General features: G+C 48.2%; 2 protein-coding genes across 3 annotated transcripts; one reads left to right on the forward strand and one right to left on the reverse strand.

The window, feature by feature from the left end:
- The first annotated feature begins 2,802 nt into the window (after positions 1-2,802).
- Positions 2,803-7,826, forward strand: LOC117864099 (heterogeneous nuclear ribonucleoprotein Q). Its single transcript, XM_034748103.2, is given in 10 exon segments — positions 2,803-2,961; positions 4,041-4,732; positions 4,809-4,916; positions 5,608-5,748; positions 5,832-6,008; positions 6,106-6,310; positions 6,395-6,681; positions 6,794-6,873; positions 7,405-7,427; positions 7,430-7,826. Coding segments are annotated over 9 exon segments (1,428 nt in total). The 5' UTR covers positions 2,803-2,961; positions 4,041-4,378; the 3' UTR covers positions 7,483-7,826.
- Positions 7,827-9,529: 1,703 nt separating this feature from the next.
- On the reverse strand, positions 9,530-12,542 carry LOC117865731 (uncharacterized). 2 transcript variants are annotated; one of them, XM_034749972.2, is made up of 3 exons: positions 12,340-12,533; positions 11,931-12,250; positions 9,530-9,881 (listed from the first exon to the last, which is right to left on the reverse strand). In XM_034749972.2, exons 1-3 carry the CDS (start codon positions 12,478-12,480, stop codon positions 9,716-9,718), a joined length of 627 nt encoding a protein of 208 aa, XP_034605863.1. In that variant the 5' UTR covers positions 12,481-12,533; the 3' UTR covers positions 9,530-9,715. The 2 variants fall into 2 exon arrangements, with proteins under 2 accessions (XP_034605863.1, XP_072150926.1); XM_072294825.1 differs by lacking the exon at positions 9,530-9,881 and adding an exon at positions 10,359-10,562 and having other exon boundaries at positions 12,340-12,542.
- Between the last annotated feature and the right edge of the window lie 5,875 nt (positions 12,543-18,417).

Here is an 18,417-nt window from a genome sequence, read left to right on the forward strand (position 1 = left end):
AACCCTCGGTGAACAAATATGCTTATATATTTACCATCCCTCTACAAACAAAGCAACATATTTGTCATTTTTACTGACGTGGCGCGCCAACTCACCCGTGCCAGCGTGGATCGGGATGGGAAAAGACCAAAACGCCCCTACCTTATCCCTATTATCTATCCCTTTCCTCTCTCTCCACCACTGATGTGTGGGACCCACATCTTGGGTCATCTTCAACCTTTGGACACTCTTGCGACCACGAGCTGCTGCCCCCCAACGGCGCTTGTCGGGGGGTTGGCCGGCGCTAGTCGGGGCCGTCCACCGCCACTCATTCCCGTGGCCGGTGCCCAAATCCCCCGTGGGGGCCGGCGGGAGGGAGGGTGGGCGGATGGGGGTGGGGTCGACGGGGGATTTGGGCTAGGGTGGCGGTGGTAGGGCGCGGCTCGGCTCGCAGGACGACACGGCGGTGGCGCGCGGCTAGCGGTGGCGGCGCACAAGGCGGCGATGCGGAGGACGCAGGGCTGGACAAGCAGGAGCTCGGCCATGGCCGGCCATGGAGCGCGCAGGAACAGGAGAAAGGTAGGGGTGTTTTGGTCTTTTCCTGTCCCGATCCACACTGGCACAGGTGAGTTGGCGAGCCACATCAGCGAAAATGGCAAATGTGTTGCTTCGTTTGCAGAGGGATAGCAAATATGTAAGCGCATAACCACACAAAGCAGCATGGACTATGGTTACAGTTCCCAAGAAATAAGGTGGCCTTAGTGTTACTAACCTGTCAACACATAACGATGCAATGCTCCTCAAGTATCTCCACAAATTTTATACTAAAGTCGACATTCCCTGGGTGAATCTTATTTGGGAAAACTACGACAGCCATGGAAAGTTACCTGGACAGCAGCGAAGGGGCTCATTCTAGTGGAAAGATGTCGTCAAACTTCTAGACACTTACAAAGGTATTGCATTTCCAACTATAGCGGATGGTTCCACGGTGCTATTCTGGCATGATCTCTGGAATGGAACAATCCTATCACAAACCAATCCACAACTATTCTCCTTCGCCAAAAATGCTAACATCTCTTATAAGGAGGCTACTGATGGGACAAATCTTCTACATAACTTCAACATCCCCCTCTCAACACAGGCCTACGAGCAATTAACCTCCTTAGAGCACTTTATAGAACAAATGCCTGTGGCACAGGGAAATGACAGATGGACTTATATCTGGGGCACCTCGATGTTCAGCACCTCCAGGGCATATAAAACAATTATTGGCCAAAGATTTGTTCACCTAATTTTCTCCTGGCTATGGAAATCTAGATGCTAGATGAAACACAAGGTTTTCTTTTGGCTGCTCCTTAAGGACAGACTCAGCACAAGAGACCTCTTACAGAGGAAATGCATGACTCTAGAATCATATACTTGTGATCTCTGCATTCTGCAAAAAAGAGAAACAGTAAGCCATCTCTTTCTCAGATGCAACTTTGCAAAAGCATGCTGACAATCAATTGGTGTCTCTGTGATCACAACGAGATCACCTCAGTCCATCTTCAGGTAGATAAAAGACCGATTGTCAGTGCCCTTCTACATGGAAATCATGATTCTCATGGCCTGGTCAATTTGGACAGTAAGAAACGATTGGTTGTTCAAAGGAATTGACCCAACAGTCCAACAATGCAAGAGGAAATTCATCTCCGAGTTTTCTACCCTCTTGCACAGAGCAAGACCAACAATGGTTCCCAATATGACAGTTTGGATGCAATCCTTATAATAACTCTTAGCCTCCCATCTTTGGTTAGAAGCCCCTGGCTTCCTGCGGAGTTTTTCTGATTTCTTCTTAGTTCCTTTTTACTTTTGTAACTCAACTCTTTCCTTTATTTATTAATATATATTCAGTAGGGGATTAACTCTCCTCCTGTTGTCTCAAAAAAAAATGTAAGCACATTCGTAAGGATGACAAATAGTTAAATATTCCCAGAAGTAGACGCTGTAACATTGACCAAGAGTCGGCGAATAGTCAACGACCCTACAACCAACGGGCGCGGGCTGCCAGAGGGAAAAAAATTTGGATGGGGACGGTCCGCATACTCGACCCCATGCGGCCCGTCCCTGATGCTCGACGCGTCGCCACCAGGAAAAAAATCAACGATCTACAAACTAAGCTCAGGCTCTCGTTTGACAATTTGCAAACTCAACTCAGGCTCGCAGCTTGGGCACGGCTACGTCCAACCCACCGCCTGGAGCTCGAGCTCTCGCTCTCCCTCGCCGCGCGCTTCTCCACTTGCCGAGCTGCGGCTGTCGAGTTCGAGACCGTCCGTTTCGGCTCCAGGGCGAGAGCGAGCTCGGGACCGCCACCGCCGCCGGTTTTCGAGATAGTGGAGGAGGAGGAGGAGGAGCGCACGAGGAGGCGAAGTTCAGTGACAGGGTGGAGGAGGATGAACAGGAGTGGGTAGGCGGCAACAACGCGGCGCGTGGGGAGGACCTGGGTACGGACGCCAGCGAGGACCTGAGCGGCTGGATACAACAGTGGCCGCGCCCGCGGGAGCTCTTCATGTGCAACCTTCTGCGCCGCTGCGACGTCGAGGACCTGCGCCAGCTCTTCAGGCCCCATGGCACCATCCTCTCCGTCGAGGTACTCTATGCACCTGCCGAGCTACGAGCCTAAGTTGAGTTTGCGGATCGTTGATTTTTTTCCTGGTGGTGACGTGTCGGGTATCGGGGACAGGCCGCACCGGATCTAAGCATGCGGACGGTCCCCACCCAATTTTTTTCCTGCCAGAGACGGATCGGACGCTCACGCGGCGTCAGGGGCGGAAAAGAAACGAATTAGGCAACCGAGGGGGCGGAGTGCAAAACTGAGCCTCGCTCGACTTGGTTCCGTCCTCATCCCACCATTGCGTTGCGTCCTCCTCCGGCTAGGGTAGTTTCTCCGGTTGGCTTTCCGATCCCCCAAGTTCGCTGGGGGCAGTTTCGGATCACTCTGAGGTAAGAACTCGAGTCCCTCCGTTTGTTGCAGTCCGATTAGCTTCTATTCTTGTTTGCGAGTGATTGTGCTATGGGGAGCGGGAGAAATTAGGGCGGGTAGGCTGTGTCAGAACTCTCCGCTTTCCACTAGATTCAGTTACTTGATTGCGAAACATTAGAGTGCTAATTTGCGTTCCCCATTGAACGTTGATCCTATGTTCCCTCTCCCGACGATCCCGTCCTATTGCTAATCATGTACTAGATGCCTAGATACATAGGAGGCAGCCTTTACATTCTAATCAGAAAGCAAGGGGAGCACACCAGATGCTCCACCTTTTTTTTTTGTTCTGTCAGTACTAATGAGTCTATCCTATTTCTTATGAAAACACTAGATTCGGTCCAGCTTGATACCTACAGAATGACATATGTAATTTGCTGGTGGATGGCTTATATTTTTTTAATCGTACTTGTCTTCTATGCAACGACAAGGTTGATCTTAACATATTTGGGTGACATTTTTTTTTACTGAAATGGGCAACATATTTTAGATACAATCACATAACTAAGCTTTCAGTTAGATCTGAGGAGCAATGATGGTTTAGAGTCAGTATACGTCTATATGCTCAGAAGGAAATTCTGTCCATAATACGATTCGATGACTAGTGCATTTATTGGCAACGCATGAGTTATTTCAGAACGCGTAAAGTAAAATTTTAAGACAACAAGCAGTTAATGTCTTTCATGTTAGGGCCAAGCTTGAAGCAATATGAAATTTGTTCAGTTCTAGGACAACAAGTAGTTAATGTCTTGTATGTTAGGGCCAAGCTTGAAGCAGTATGAAAATTTTCAGTTGTATAATGTTTTGATTCTTTTGTTCAGTCTTGAGAGGGTATTTATCTCCATGGAATGACCATGTTCTCCATGTTTACTGTTTAGTCACTCTTATTCTTAACTGCTTAGTTATTTACTTGGGTTCAGGTTTTATTTTTAGATTTGCACATTATGTACATTGTTCTCTAATTCTTGTTTTGTTTTTTCCTGTTACTTTTCCTTCCCTTCCATTCATTTAATGGAATATTGATACCTTGCAATTACACCAGCCCGCTCAATTATACTCCAGAATCCAGATAGCATCTTCCTTGCCTGTCCTCTTTAACATACTCTCGTTGATGGTGCTATTGTATTCTTGATAACCTTCCATACTGCCCATCTGAGCATACTGCTATTTCTGCATTTGTTCCTCAACATTCACTTGCTTTGTGGTTCCATTTTCCATTTGGATACCCATGGCTGAACCCATTTTGAGATTATTACATATATTTTTTCCTAGCTGTTTCTGTTGTTTTTTTTCCTATCCATACATCATCACTTTGCTCCCCCAATATTGTTGGTTCCTGTGCTCTTTCCAAAGTTTTCTTGAAACTTTGATCTTTGAAAGATGCCAAGGAGTACAGAAAATGCTCTCAGACAAGAAGACCATTTGGAGTTCGATGATCCTGACGAGGTAGATGAAGAGGAAGTTGAGTATGAAGAAATCGAGGAGGAGGTTGAATATGAAGAGGTAGAGGAGGATGAGGAGGAAGAGGAGGAAAAATCTGAAGTTGCGTGTGAAGTTGATGCTAAGCATGACAGTAAAATGGTAGATCAGAAGGATGAGGAAGAAAAAGAGAAACATGCTGAGCTTCTTGCTCTTCCTCCTCATGGATCTGAAGTGTATGTTGGGGGCATCTCCTCAGATGTATCTTCTGAGGATCTCAAAAAACTTTTTGAGTCGGTTGGAGAAGTTGTGGAAGTGAGTACTGCCTACTTTCTATGGGTTAGCTTCTGCATTTGTTTCTTCTGCAATTCAGAGTCTGTTTTTCCTGCAGGTGCGAATACGAGGAAAGGGGGATAACAAGCTGTATGCTTTTGTTAATTTCAGAACTAAAGAACTGGCTTTAAAGGCCATCCAAAAGTTGAACAATAAAGACCTAAAGGTTTGTCTTCACTTGAACTCAGAGTCAATCTTCATGTTAGTCCACTAGTGATTTATTGCCATTTTTTATATTATCTTCTACAAAAAGATGGATGTATGTGATAAAGCAAGTATTTGATAGCACATAGCTTCCCAAGATAGTAGTAGGAAACTAAGTGAAAAATTGTGTTTTCATACAATTTACATTTAGCTTCATGGATCAGCTTAGATATAGCAAAATACAAGGTTAAATGGTTAGGTTCACATCCTCTTGGTATGTAAAATAGTTTGCAGCAGTTGCACTGTTCAATCTAGTTGAATTTAAAATACAGAACATTGCGATCAGTTTGAGACGTAGCAAAGTACAAGGTTATATGATTACACTTACATCTGTTTGCTATTTTTAAAAAAGTTTGCAGCAGTCCCACTGTCGAGTTTAAAATACAAAACCTTGCGATTAATTGCAAACCCCTGTGTTCAGTCATACTTTTAGAAATCAGAATTGTGGATGGCGGCATATTATGTTTTCAACAATAATTTATTGGGGGACCTTTCTAAAGTGTTTCCGGCACCATATTATACAAACCTAGTTTTGCAACCCAAACGACATATGAATACACACTAGTACTTTCTGAATCCTTGTTGCACCTGATTAACTCCTATATCTTGTATATTGATATGAAATATACCATATTATTATGGTCTTGTAACAGGGAAAGAAGATAAAGGTTTCTTCGTCCCAGGCAAAGAACAGGCTATTTATTGGGAATATACCCAAAGATTGGACACAGGATGATTTCAAAAACGCAGTGGAAGAAGTTGGTCCTGGAGTTTTGAAAGTCAATCTCCCGAAGGTATGGATACAATACTATGATAGTTCAATAACTTTAGCGTGCATCATTACAGTTGTTTTACACTGAATATATCTTCGTCATAGGCACCACATTCAGATTGCCATAAGGGCTATGGCTTTATTGAATACTACAACCAGGCATGTGCAGAGTATGCCAGGCAGAAGATGTCTACCCCAGAATTCAAACTAGATACAAATGCTCCTACTGTCAACTGGGCAGATACTAAGAATAGTGCTGAATCTGCCTCTACTGCGAAGCAGGTCCTTTTAAGTTTTGAGCACCACATGACGAAATATTACCTCAAAATGTTCTCTTCTATAATGATGTTGTGTATGGATGTGCATTTTTTGTCTTCAGGTTAAATCTCTTTATGTCAAAAACCTGCCCAAGACTGTTACTGAAGAGCAGCTGAGAACGCTGTTTGAGCACCTTGGAGAAATTACCAAAGTTGTTCTTCCTCCTGCAAAAGCTGGTCATGAAAATCGGTACGGTTTTGTTCACTTTAAGGAACGGTACATGGCTATTAAGGCTCTGAAGAACACTGAGAGATATGAACTTGATGGTGAGTTTTCTTCTCTAACATCCTTCTATAGCTGGTCAATTTTGCTTCATGTATCCAAAAGGTCATGGATTGTTTCTTTATCAGGTCAGCTACTGGATTGTTCACTTGCAAAAGCAGACAAGAAGGATGATACTATATCAGTACCTACTGCAAAAGGAGGTCCATTGCTGCCAAGTTATACCCCACTTGGATATGGACTGTCGGGGGCCTATAATCCACTTGGAAATGGACTGGCAGGCGCTTATAATCCACTTGGAAATGGACTGGCAGGTGCTTATAATCGACTTGGAAATGGATTGGCAGGTGCTTATAATCGACTTGGAAATGGATTGGCTGGTGCTTATGGTGTGCTTCCTGCTCCTGCTGCACAGGTACATGCCATCATCTGCTATGCACTGGCTGATGCATGAGATAAATTACATATACAAGAGGTGATAGCCTTCTAACTGTTGTGTATGCTTGGCATTCTTTGCACCTCTGCAGCCAATTTTGTATGCTCCAGGTGCTCCTTCAGGTTCAACAATGATCCCAATGGTTCTACCAGATGGCCGTCTTGTATATGTGTAAGTATTCGCTCTATCCTAAGTATTCTTCTACAAAGGTCATACATCATACATTCAACTGAACTAATGCAATTCCAACTCCCTACTGCATCTGGATTACATTGTTGTCTTGTAATGTTACTTGTTGCCGCAAATCCATTGTTGAAACACTTGGCAGCCAGTTCATACATTAGGTTACAGAGAAGAAACGGTTTTGATCAATGTGCACATAACATCCATTTTTTCAGTACATGATAAAAGTAGTGCTTGAGAGCCCCTGTGTTAAAACACATGTAATTTGTTTAGTATTTGCAGCTCTTGAATTTGACAACATGCATAGACCTGGAGTATTTAAATGAAAAGAGTCTATTGTAGAATAAAGTTATTTTGCAAAAATTGCAATGGTCCAATAATGTGATGAAATGAGATTGTTATATTATATCCAACATAACCCTTTATTTTGTTCCTTCACCTTCCATGTTAAGAGCAGCCCTTTGAACTGCTGCAGTGATAATTCCATTGTCGATTCATAGTTTCCTTGGTGTTTGGCAGACCACAAGCTGCAGGGCAGCAAACTGTGCATGTGGCTTCGCCTCCGTCACAGCAAGGTGGTCATCGTTATGGTGGTAGCGGTGGTGGCGGATCCGGCTCCGGTGGAAGGCGGCAGAGAGGAGATGACCGCGGTAGTACTAGTAGCAACAACAGCCGCAGGGGCCGACACCGGCCATACTGATGTTTGCAAAGGTTGCTGTTAGCGTTTAGAAGTTAGAACCTAGGACAAAAGAATGCTTGTGTTGCAGTACCTGGATCTGGATGGCTACCACCTAATAGCTGGAGACTGTACTTTGTAGTTTGCACTAGCGTTTATTTTCCTCGGTCTGTAACGAACCGCTGTAGAACCAATAATACTGCAAACCGTAGATGTAGCTTGGGATGCTATCCATCAGGCTTCAAGAACAGTTTTGCTGTGCTCACTGCTATGGTCTACATTTGTGTCTGTTTGATCACTCTCTGCGTGTCGTGTTCAGTGCGGTGAGGAATTGAATTCTGGTGGATAATGACCTGACTCTGAATTTAACCTGCTGCTACTGTCTGTGGACTGGAATGTGTCAATCCATCCCCACCTTTAGCTGTGAACGCCAAGCAGGTTGCAAGACTAGGTTCTTCTTGGGTGTTCAGTGCGGTGAGAAACGTTCGGTAGACTAGGACGGCCGCCTAGGTCAGTTGGCAGCGGCAAAACTCACCACTCAGCTTACTGAAAGCATCGGTGTTTCTCCAGTAGATTCTGCAGAGGGCTTAGCTTTATTCAAAAAGAAAAAAGATTCTGCAGAGGGAGAGGAGAAGTGTTGACGGGGGCACGTCGGCATCCCGCTGCACGGGCACGGCACAGCCGGAGCCGGAGCCGGAGCGGGCTCTCTGTTTGACACAAGCAGGAACCGCTCCAAATCACCATACAACGACGGCGATGGCCATGGAAGGCACGGTAGCTGCTCCGCGTCAACGAGAGCTCGCGGCGCCGAGACCGTACGCCAACCACCGGCCGGATCGCGTGGAGCGGCGTAGGCAACGGCGCGACGCTCGGCTTTCCGGTGTTAACGCATGCCGGCCTCGTGGCACCCGGCAGCTCAATCTCCCATGCCTCTCCTCGTCATGCGCTTCTCCTCGCTGCATCGCCATTCGCCAGCCATGGGCCGTCCTCCTTCTCCGCCTCCGGCTATTCATCGATGCTCCCGATCTCTCCTCTCCTTCTCCGCCTCCGGCGGCGGCGGGGCGCCGCGCTCCAGGCGGTGGTTCGAGGGCGTAGAGGAAGAGAGACTTGCCGTGGAGGCCTCTTGCCATCATGTATGCTGGTCCTGTTCATCAAACCTCGATCCGTAAGCAGATCAAGGTTCTGGTCCTCCACTCCTCCGAGCCAGAATCCTCTGCACGAGTCCTGCGAAACCATGCCGCGCCCGTTCTTTTCGCGCAGAAGCCGTCGGAGACGCGCACCAGTTCGCCAGCGGCGCCGCCGTCGGTGGCGAGCACAGCCTCCGCTTCGCCTGCCAACAGCGAGCTTCTCCTCCCGTCGATGGTGGCCATCAGCCGACATGGCCGCTGATGACGGCTGTACAAACCAGCCTCCATGCCTCGGGGGAAGATGCATTGGAGTTTGCTTTGAGTGGAGCTATTTTCTGACGGGCGTGTTTGATCCTCGGCTAAAAGTTTAGCCCTTATCACGTCGAATATTCCAATACTAATTATGATGATTAAATATAAGCTAATTATAAAACTAATTGCAGAAACTTTAGGCTAATTCGCGAGACGAATCTATTAAACTTAGTTAATCCATCATTAGCAAATGGTTATTGTAGCACCACGTTGTCAAATCATGGATTAATTAGGCTTACTAGATTCGTCTCGTGAATTAACCTCCATTTGTGCAATTAATTTTGTAATTAGCCTATATTTAATACTCCTAATTAGTATCAAACATGTGGAAGGATACATTGGAGTTTGCTTTGAGTGGTCCTATGGCGGAGTCCAATTTGAATTGCTTTTAGACTTTCGTTGCTTGGGCACTGTCAAAACAAACTACATTTTCAGTTCGTATTACCATTGTTAAGGCAGACCGTCTTTTAGTTTACTTACTCATTTGAAGCAAATTGCCATGGCAATCAGTTTAGAGTCTGACAGGTGATTAGCAAAAAAGATGAAACAGGTGATTTTCCATAGAAAAGAGCACAAGAAGATCAGTTAAATAATCAACAGGTGATTAGCACAAAAGATGAGTTCAAGAAAATCACAGCTTGAGCAACATGACCAAAATAAATGTATACGTTTAACTCAGCCAGAGAAGATTGATAGAGGTAGAGAGATGATTGGATCAATGATCTTTGGCGAATGTCTCTTCCATAGTCTTCAGCCAATTCAAATACTGGGTGCGCTCCTTCTGATGCAAATGCAGCAGAATTGAGCTTGCCAGTTTGGAGTCGATGCCTCTTGCTACCAGATATTCTTGCAATGCAGCCTTTAGTCGAGGATCCAAATCTCTGTGCAAATAAAGGCAAACACTGTCACTGAGAGCAAATGGTTGAGTTCTACAAAACAAACTTTGTAAGCTCCGCATTGATCTTAGCTTAAGGCACCAGTGGGCTGTTGATGTTCTGGAGAACATGTATCATGCATGCCTCCTTGGTGAACCAACATGGTAATATGTAGGACTCTTTTCTTACAAGAACCACTATATAAAGAATTGACAACGTTAAACTACTGTAGGAATGAGTGAATAAGGGTGATACGGTCCATGCTCTACAGAGAAAACATACAGTATATCATATTTACCATTTACTTCAGAGCAAGGATAACGATAAATGCATTGCACTAAAAGTGTTAAAGAATACCACCTTCATTGACAATAGCTATTTTTCTGTATGACAAAACAAAAATCATCAATTATGACTCTTTTTTTCCATGCTACCTAACTTGCTTTGTTCTTCTTCTCATTACGCTATAGTCAATAAAGGGCATAATATGGACCAATGACAAGATGTCGCTGTCATACAACAAACTTGGTAGCAATTTGCCATCTCAAGCCCAGTTTTTACGTTAACATTAAATGGTGGGTTATAGCCCAATAGCCCAACAACTACTCTTGCTTCGTCATGGCTTGTTTCAAACCAGTGAAAGAAATTCGGCCCAATCACCCAAATAATCCAAGATGTGATAGTGCGCTGAAAACATGGAACAAGCAGGCCAATTAGATTCTCTAGGTCCACAGTCACTCCCCTTAAGTTTATTGAATTATTTTTGAAGATGTACTGAGAAAAGCTTTGCTAGACCTATTTTGATACTCTAGCTAAACATAATGAACATAACAGTGAAGATCATGAGATTCCAAATTAGGATAAAATAGCATAGGAACCCAGTATGATTTGATATGGCTACTTTGATCCAGGATCAGGGAATGTTTAGTTGTGTTTCCATGCTATCCAGTCTTCTAGTTGGTTATTAGTTTTATACTTCCAAAGAGACTGCCATCGCCCTTCACCAACAAGTATAAACTATCAACTACCATGATTGTCAACGAAAAAATCATCTCTAAACACCATGAATTTCAAACAATATGGGTACACATAGTTCTGCTAAATCATGTGCATTAATGATAAACAAATGTCGCTGCAAGCTTTACTTCCCAGATCCCTAACAAAGGCAATAACTGAACTTTAACTGGAAATTTCAAGCACAAATAGGACTTTCAGGAGTAATGGGGCATACAAGTTTGGTGATTACTGGCATGGGACAATGGTCCTTGCCTACTTAGCCATATTTTGTTGGCCATCCTTAGCTAAGTCAGAGAACTTTTCTAGGCACAACACATTCCATCAAAGAAAGAATGGTAATTAACTAAATATAAAAGTATAATTCTGACAAGCTGTACATATGGCTTTAAACATTTTGGAATATAAGCACAAAGGTTACACACTCAGCTAAATATCTAATAACCAAGAACATATACTTGGATCTACCAAATATTACAGAGGTCAACAACTATTATTCTCATACTAGTGATTCAATCCTGGATATAATGAAACATACACTCAACAAGCCTTCTAGATTTCATATGTTTATGACAAACAGATGGTTACAAAATGCTGCCAAATTGAAAGGAATATATGCATATTGGGGCAATAAGCCAATAACAGCTTACCCTCACCCGTGTATTTAGGGTTGAATGCACCAGCAGTTGGATGAAATGTTTTCAAAGGGTAACAAACATTAAGGATCAATGCCCAAGATATTGCCACAGGTCAAAGAAAATGTTGGTGCTCAATACAGTAATATTTACAATTCTAATCCTGCAATAGTTAACTATCTATAAACTCCATGAACTTACTGGAAAGCATAAGCTACCACCAAATTTCAACATGAATGCCAGTGATCCTCTAAAAAATAGTATGCATATCAAAATCCTCCAGCAAATGTTTGGGAAGTAAATGTTCATTTTAAAGATTTTCTTTCAGGAAACCCCTCTTTATTACTCCAGTCACGCATTGAGCACATAAAACCGTAACAACATCCACGAAAAAGCAGAGCACCACCTGAACTCCGGGCCTTCATACTTGTCTTCTCCATCGTCGCCAGGAGACGAGTGGTACCGGACGGCGTTAATAACATAGTCAGCACCGCCGGCTTTCCCCTCAGCCCAAAACGCACGGCAGTTGAAGTGCAGAACCGGCGTCGCACCAAGCTTACTGACGAACACCTTTATGAGCAAGTCCCTGGGCAGGGGTTCCTGGCCTTCAAACATCAGCGGCGCGAGCAGCGCCGACACGAGGACCTCCTCGGAATCGGCCCGGCGGCGCAGGAGCAAGTCCCCAGCAAGCGGGGCGTCCGATACGGTGACGAAATCAGGTGCGTCCTGCGAATGGGAAGCAAACGTGTCGGTGTGGCGCTGAATCGTGGGGGGGTTGGGGTTTGGGAATGTGAAACGGTGAGGATGTGCGTTACCTGGCAATGGAAGGGAGGGGGAACGGAGGGGGCGGATGAGGGAAGCTCATGGGCGAGCTCGGCCCGTAGGGCGGCTAGGACGCCGCCGTCAATCGCGCCGCGACGGAGGGCGGCGGAAGTTCTGAGCCGCCGCAGGAACATCGCGCACGACGGCAGCGTCCTGAACTCCTGATGCGAATGCCGAATGCTGAGTACTTGAAATTTGCATCTCGGTCCATCTGTAATTGCAAGGAAGCCCCGACAGATCAGAGTAATTTTGCTTTGTTGATGAGCTAGTAGGAGTATTTGTTGTAGAGCTGAAACACCATGGTCGGCTGGGTAAATGATCGGCTTACAACTCCCTCACAAGTGCTCAGGTGTGTTCGTGCCCGGAAGTGGTAACGATATACTTCTAATCACGATTTGTGGATGGTTGACGGCTAAGGCCCTGTTTGGGAGAGGGGGGCTAAAGTTTAGCACCCCCACTTTAGCTCATTTTAGCCCCCAAACTTCCCAAACAGGTGGGCTAAAGTGGGGTGCTAAACTTTAGCCCCCCACTAATCATTTAGGCCCTGTTTGGGAAGAAGGGGCTAAAATTTAGCCTTGGACTAAATTTTAGCACCATCAAATTGGGTGCTAAACTTTAGCCCTTCAGGGTGTTTGGGAAGGAGGCTAAAGTTTAGCAACTGCTATGCCAAATGACCCTTCTACCCTGCATAGCTGCCCCTCCGCCACCCGCTCCTCCTTTAGCCCCTCCGTCGCCAGCAGCACGGCGGCGAGCAGCAGCACGGCGGATAGGACCGCCGCCACGGTGCACAGCGGCGCCCTCTGGCGGCCGCCGCGGGAGCGGGCGCCGACGCCGGAGACCTCGCGGGGAGAGAGAGAGAGAGACGCCGTCCGGCGGCGAGGTTCCGGGCGGAGCGAGCGAGGCGGAGACGGCGTCGTGGTCCGGCCGCGGCGGCGGTGGCGGGATCGGGCGGAGGCGAGGCGAGGCGGGGCAGAGGCACAGCGGAGGTAGCGGCGGCCCCGCCGGCGCGGCGAGGCCGCGGTGGCCGGCAAGGCGAGATCGCGGGGGCGGTCGGGGCCGGCGCGGAGGTCGCGGGGGCGGGTGGGGCCAGCCGAAGGCGGCTGCGGCGGTGGCGAGGTGGAGGCGGGGCGGGCGGCGGCGAGGCGGAGGTGGGGCGGCGAGGTCGGCCGGAGGCGGCGGCGAGGTGGAGGCGGCGGGGCAGGCCGGAGGCGGAGGCGGCGGCGACGGCGGGGCGGGCCGGAGTAGGAGGCGGCGGGGCGAAGGCGGCGGGCGAGGTGGTGGCGGCGGAGCTGGCCGGAGGCGGCGGCGGCGAGACGGAGGCGGCGGGACCGGCGCCGGAGGTGAGGAGCCGGCCCCCGAGCGGTTCGGGTGAGGAGACGGGGAGAGAGAGAGAGTGAGGGGAGGAGAGAGAGGGGAGGGGGGTAGGGGGGGAAGTGGTAGAGGGGGACCACTTTTTAGTCCATTTAGTCCATTTTAACTACCCCAAGTGACTAAATGATTAGTGGGGGGCTAAAGTTTAGCACCCCACTTTAGCCCACCTGTTTGGGAAGTTTGGGGGCTAAAATGAGCTAAAGTGGGGGTGCTAAACTTTAGCCCCCCTCTCCCAAACAGGGCCTTAGTCACTTGGGGGTAGCTAAAATGGACTAAATGGACTAAAAAGTGGTCCCCCTCTACCACTTCCCCCCCTACCCCCCTCCCCTCTCTCTCCTCCCCTCACTCTCTCTCTCTCCCCGTCTCCTCACCCGAACCGCTCGGGGCCCGGCTCCTCACCTCCGGCGCCGGTCCCGCCGCCTCCGTCTCGCCGCCGCCGCCTCCGGCCAGCTCCGCCGCCACCACCTCGCCCGCCGCCTTCGCCCCGCCGCCTCCTACTCCGGCCCGCCCCGCCGTCGCCGCCGCCTCCGCCTCCGGCCTGCCCCGCCGCCTCCACCTCGCCGCCGCCTCCGGCCGACCTCGCCGCCCCACCTCCGCCTCGCCGCCGCCCGCCCCGCCTCCACCTCGCCACCGCCGCAGCCGCCTTCGGCTGGCCCCACCCGCCCCCGCGACCTCCGCGCCGGCCCCGACCGCCCCCGCGATCTCGCCTTGCCGACCACCGCGGCCTCGCCGCGCCGGCGGGGCCGCCGCTACCTCCGCTGTGCCTCTGCCCCGCCTCGCCTCGCCTCCGCCCGATCCCGCCACCGCCGCCGCGGCCGGACCACGACGCCGTCTCCGCCTCGCTCGCTCCGCCCGGAACCTCGCCGCCGGACGGCGTCTCTCTCTCTCTCTCTCCCCGCGAGGTCTCCGGCGCCGGCGCCCGCTCCCGCGGCGGCCGCCAGAGGGCGCCGCTGTGCACCGTGGCGGCGGTCCTATCCGCCGTGCTGCTGCTCGCCGCCGTGCTGCTGGCGACGGAGGGGCTAAAGGAGGAGCGGGTGGCGGAGGGGCAGCTATGCAGGGTAGAAGGGTCATTTGGCATAGCAGTTGCTAAACTTTAGCCTCCTTCCCAAACACCCTGAAGGGCTAAAGTTTAGCACCCAATTTGATGGTGCTAAAATTTAGTCCAAGGCTAAATTTTAGCCCCTTCTTCCCAAACAGGGCCTAAATCATGCCTAAATTATATGGAAATTAGTTGGCCATTGTGCAGTCATGTTCTATCTTCGATCTTTAAATTTTATGTTGCTTTTTTGCGAAAAGGGATAACATCATATTAAAAGAAAACTGATGCAAGTACAAGTGCTTCCCTTTTTACGAAAGGACTCCTACGTAATTCGAAAATTACAACGAAGACCCTCTTCTTCTTCCCCAGTTCAACCTGCCTATGCAAGTCCTCTAAGCTGCAGCGCTGCGCTACAGAGCACACCACCACCATCGCGCCCAGACCAAGAAGACGACACCAAACAAAGGTAAGCCGCAGGACATCCTCGGTAAAAGAACATCGGCCGTCCATCTTTCCACCCAAACTCTCCATCTCCTGCATGAACCAGAGCACACCTCGGGCACCGAAGAACGCACCAGCAGACCAAGAACCGAGCCGCTCCGCAGACAGTCCGCACCAGGCCACCATGGAACACCAAAGCAACCCAATCGGAAAGCAAATCCGCTGTCAACGACGACGAAGACGCCGACCCGGAAAGGAAAGCCTTTCAGTCTTGAATTAACAATGCAAAGTTATTGCATTGAACACAAGACGAGAAAAAAAAAACCTTTGTATTGGTGGTAAATAATTTTGTGTACGCTAAAATATATATACGTGGATTAAACGAAAAGGAAGATATTATATACGCTTTAGGTCGAGGCCCATGCATGATTTAGAGTTCGATACGGGGTAGAGTAAACATATTTTAAGTCATTTTTAGATGCTCTTATACAATTCGGGACGACAACAGCGTTACATTTTCTTCCGCAACACTTACCACCAGCGTTGCTCAGTTCGTTACATCGATTCGTGCCCACTTAGGTTTGAATCCTAATCCTTGACTTCGACAACGTGTGCCAGCATTTTTCTGAATCCATTTTATTAAAAACTAATGTCGCTATTCTTTCCTAGCAGCGAGATGCCTCGCCAAATCTCAAATCCGTCTTGCGGTCTTTAGCTGCGCTTCAGTTAATCCCATTTGCACGCATTTAGGTATTTCATCCCTTAGTAATGTCAGAAAGTAGTTCTTGCTTCTCCCATATTTCATTTCAGCTGGGCGGCGATACGCGTGCTTCCTTTTGCAAGGTGGGTCAAATACTTGTATCGGCAAGTGGCAACCAATCAATTAGAGCCAGCATTACCGTGCTCACACGGATTCGTCTCAATCAATGCATCAAATTAAGCCAATCGTTCCTTGGCACATTGATGCTTACCAATTTAGCTAGGGCACGTTAGCACTGCATGTCGATCGAGTCACGGCACGTACAACCCACACACGACGGTTGCCGTCTATATAGCGCCACGGAAGCAAAACAATCTGATGTGGACAATAATTAATGATGAGAGAGAAGGGAGACGACGGCAGGGGCTCGTGCTCCTAGGTCACACGACGACTCCCATTGCCTGTTGTATGAATCGGTGCTGTCTCTTTCGGATCGAGTGAGAAATCGGCTGCTTCCCGCACCTCGTCAGCTGCCGGCCACTGTCCGCACCCTGCTACCGTCGGGCACCAGCTGTTATCCGTGTCGCGTGCCTCCCACCATATCACTGCGCCATGCTCCTCATAGCCTAGAGCCGCGGCTCGCCGGTTCCGACGTCAACGCGCTGCTCCGCCCACCGGCTGCCGTGCCACATGCCCGCACCCCTCCATGTTGTGCCGCGAAGCGTCGGCCACCGGCTGTCACAGCGTGCGGATAAGGGAGGAGAGAGAGAGAGAGGAGAGAGATGATAGATGGATATGAGCCACCGAGATTGCGGAAGTATTGCTTCTTTATGATTTGACCCTTGAGTTAAAAAAAAAATGATTTGTCCCTTGCCATTTTTGCACTATCGTTTATAAGATAGTTTGCAAAAGAAAATCCTTTAAGCAAGTACTAGGAAAATATGCCTGTGCGTTGCACGGGAGGAAAAAAAACCCAATACACATGACACAAAACTTGGTGATAATTTGATGTTGTTTGTTTCTGAATTATTGATTTTTCCTAAATTATTGAATATAATTTTTTTCTTCCCTCATTTTTTATCTTTGTCGTTATTTTTAATGAACGTCTTGTGTGAATTTCTATTGATATAGTAGAAAAATACAACAACCCTGGGAGGTCATAGGGAGGAAAATGAAAAGGAAAAGAAAGAAGCAGCCTATACTTATCCGATTGGATTGGGACATCAATGCGGGTAATACACAACTCAACCGCTAAAGCCGACCGGTTGGATTGGGATCTCAACGCGGCCACACAACTCCACTCGACAACGGCAGCCGTACCGAAAGCCTTATCGCAGCGCCTACCAACAAACCCACTCTCCTATAGTCGCCGAGACCTCCCTGTGTGATCTCGCGTTGACAGTACCAAGTTTGCAACCAAGTTTGTTTCTTTTATAATGTTGGTTTTTGTTTGATGTAGGTTGCACAGGCTTAAAAAATTGATTAGCATATCATTCTTATCCCAAAGTCCAAGCATTGTGCCTGTTTTCTTGATCTCGTTGGTCCGAGAACCACCGCGCAGTCCCTCGTGCTAATGAGGCGAGATCAAGAACTAATCAGTTCCCTCGTGTTTTCTTTTATAAATGGTGTCGCACGCTTCCTCGTCGGGCCCCTGCACTGCACCTCCATTGTCTCCCCGCTCTGTTGTTGCTTCCTCACTAGCCTCCTGCGTTGCATCCCACCGCCGCTAACCTACTCTCTCGCTACTGTGTTGTCGATTGTTTGCCGCGCGATTCCCTGTCACTGGATAGATTCGCGGTCATCTGCTGCATCCGGCCTTCGCCGCCTGGCTAGGAGGAGTTGTGTAGTGATGCTGTAGCTGTGAACGATTGACGTCTAGATGCTAATGTCAAATTTCGTTGTTGCTGGTTAGTGGTATTCCTTTGTCCTCTATTTTATTCTTGGGTGTATTGCTTGGTCGGTGGCCGGCGCCGCGCGTGGATGCCGTGGTGGGCGGTGGTGCAGGCGGCTAGTGGATGGCGAGGGGGTCGGTGGCGACGGACGACGAGGCTAGCGGGGCACGGACGGATGGCAGACGACGCGCGACGGCGGATTGATTCGTGGGAATCGAGAAGAAGGCGGACGCATCACGGGCCGCAGAAACGCGCGCAGGCGAGGAAGAAAGGAATTTTTTTTAAATCATCTAGAATTACATCCGTTTAACTCTGAGAAGTGCGGGTTGATTTCGAACAAGTTGAGAGATTTTTTTGAAAAACTACGCGACGGTTGAAAGAAACAACCGCATCTTAATATTAGATAGAGAAGAAGGGTATGTAATAAAATACAAAATTATACTTCAATACTTATAATAAGATTGTATGTATCTCAATTGGTATACAAGGCACATTTTCTCGAAGAAGCCACAGAACAGTTTACAAAGATCAAATTTATACTTAATAACCATAGTTTGTAGATAAATTAATTAATTTACAAACAAGAACGAACCATGTTGTCTTCTCTCTGTGCTGTCGTCTTTACGTG

This window comes from Setaria viridis, chromosome 7 (assembly GCF_005286985.2).
Source record: "Setaria viridis chromosome 7, Setaria_viridis_v4.0, whole genome shotgun sequence".
NCBI lineage: Eukaryota > Viridiplantae > Streptophyta > Magnoliopsida > Poales > Poaceae > Setaria > Setaria viridis.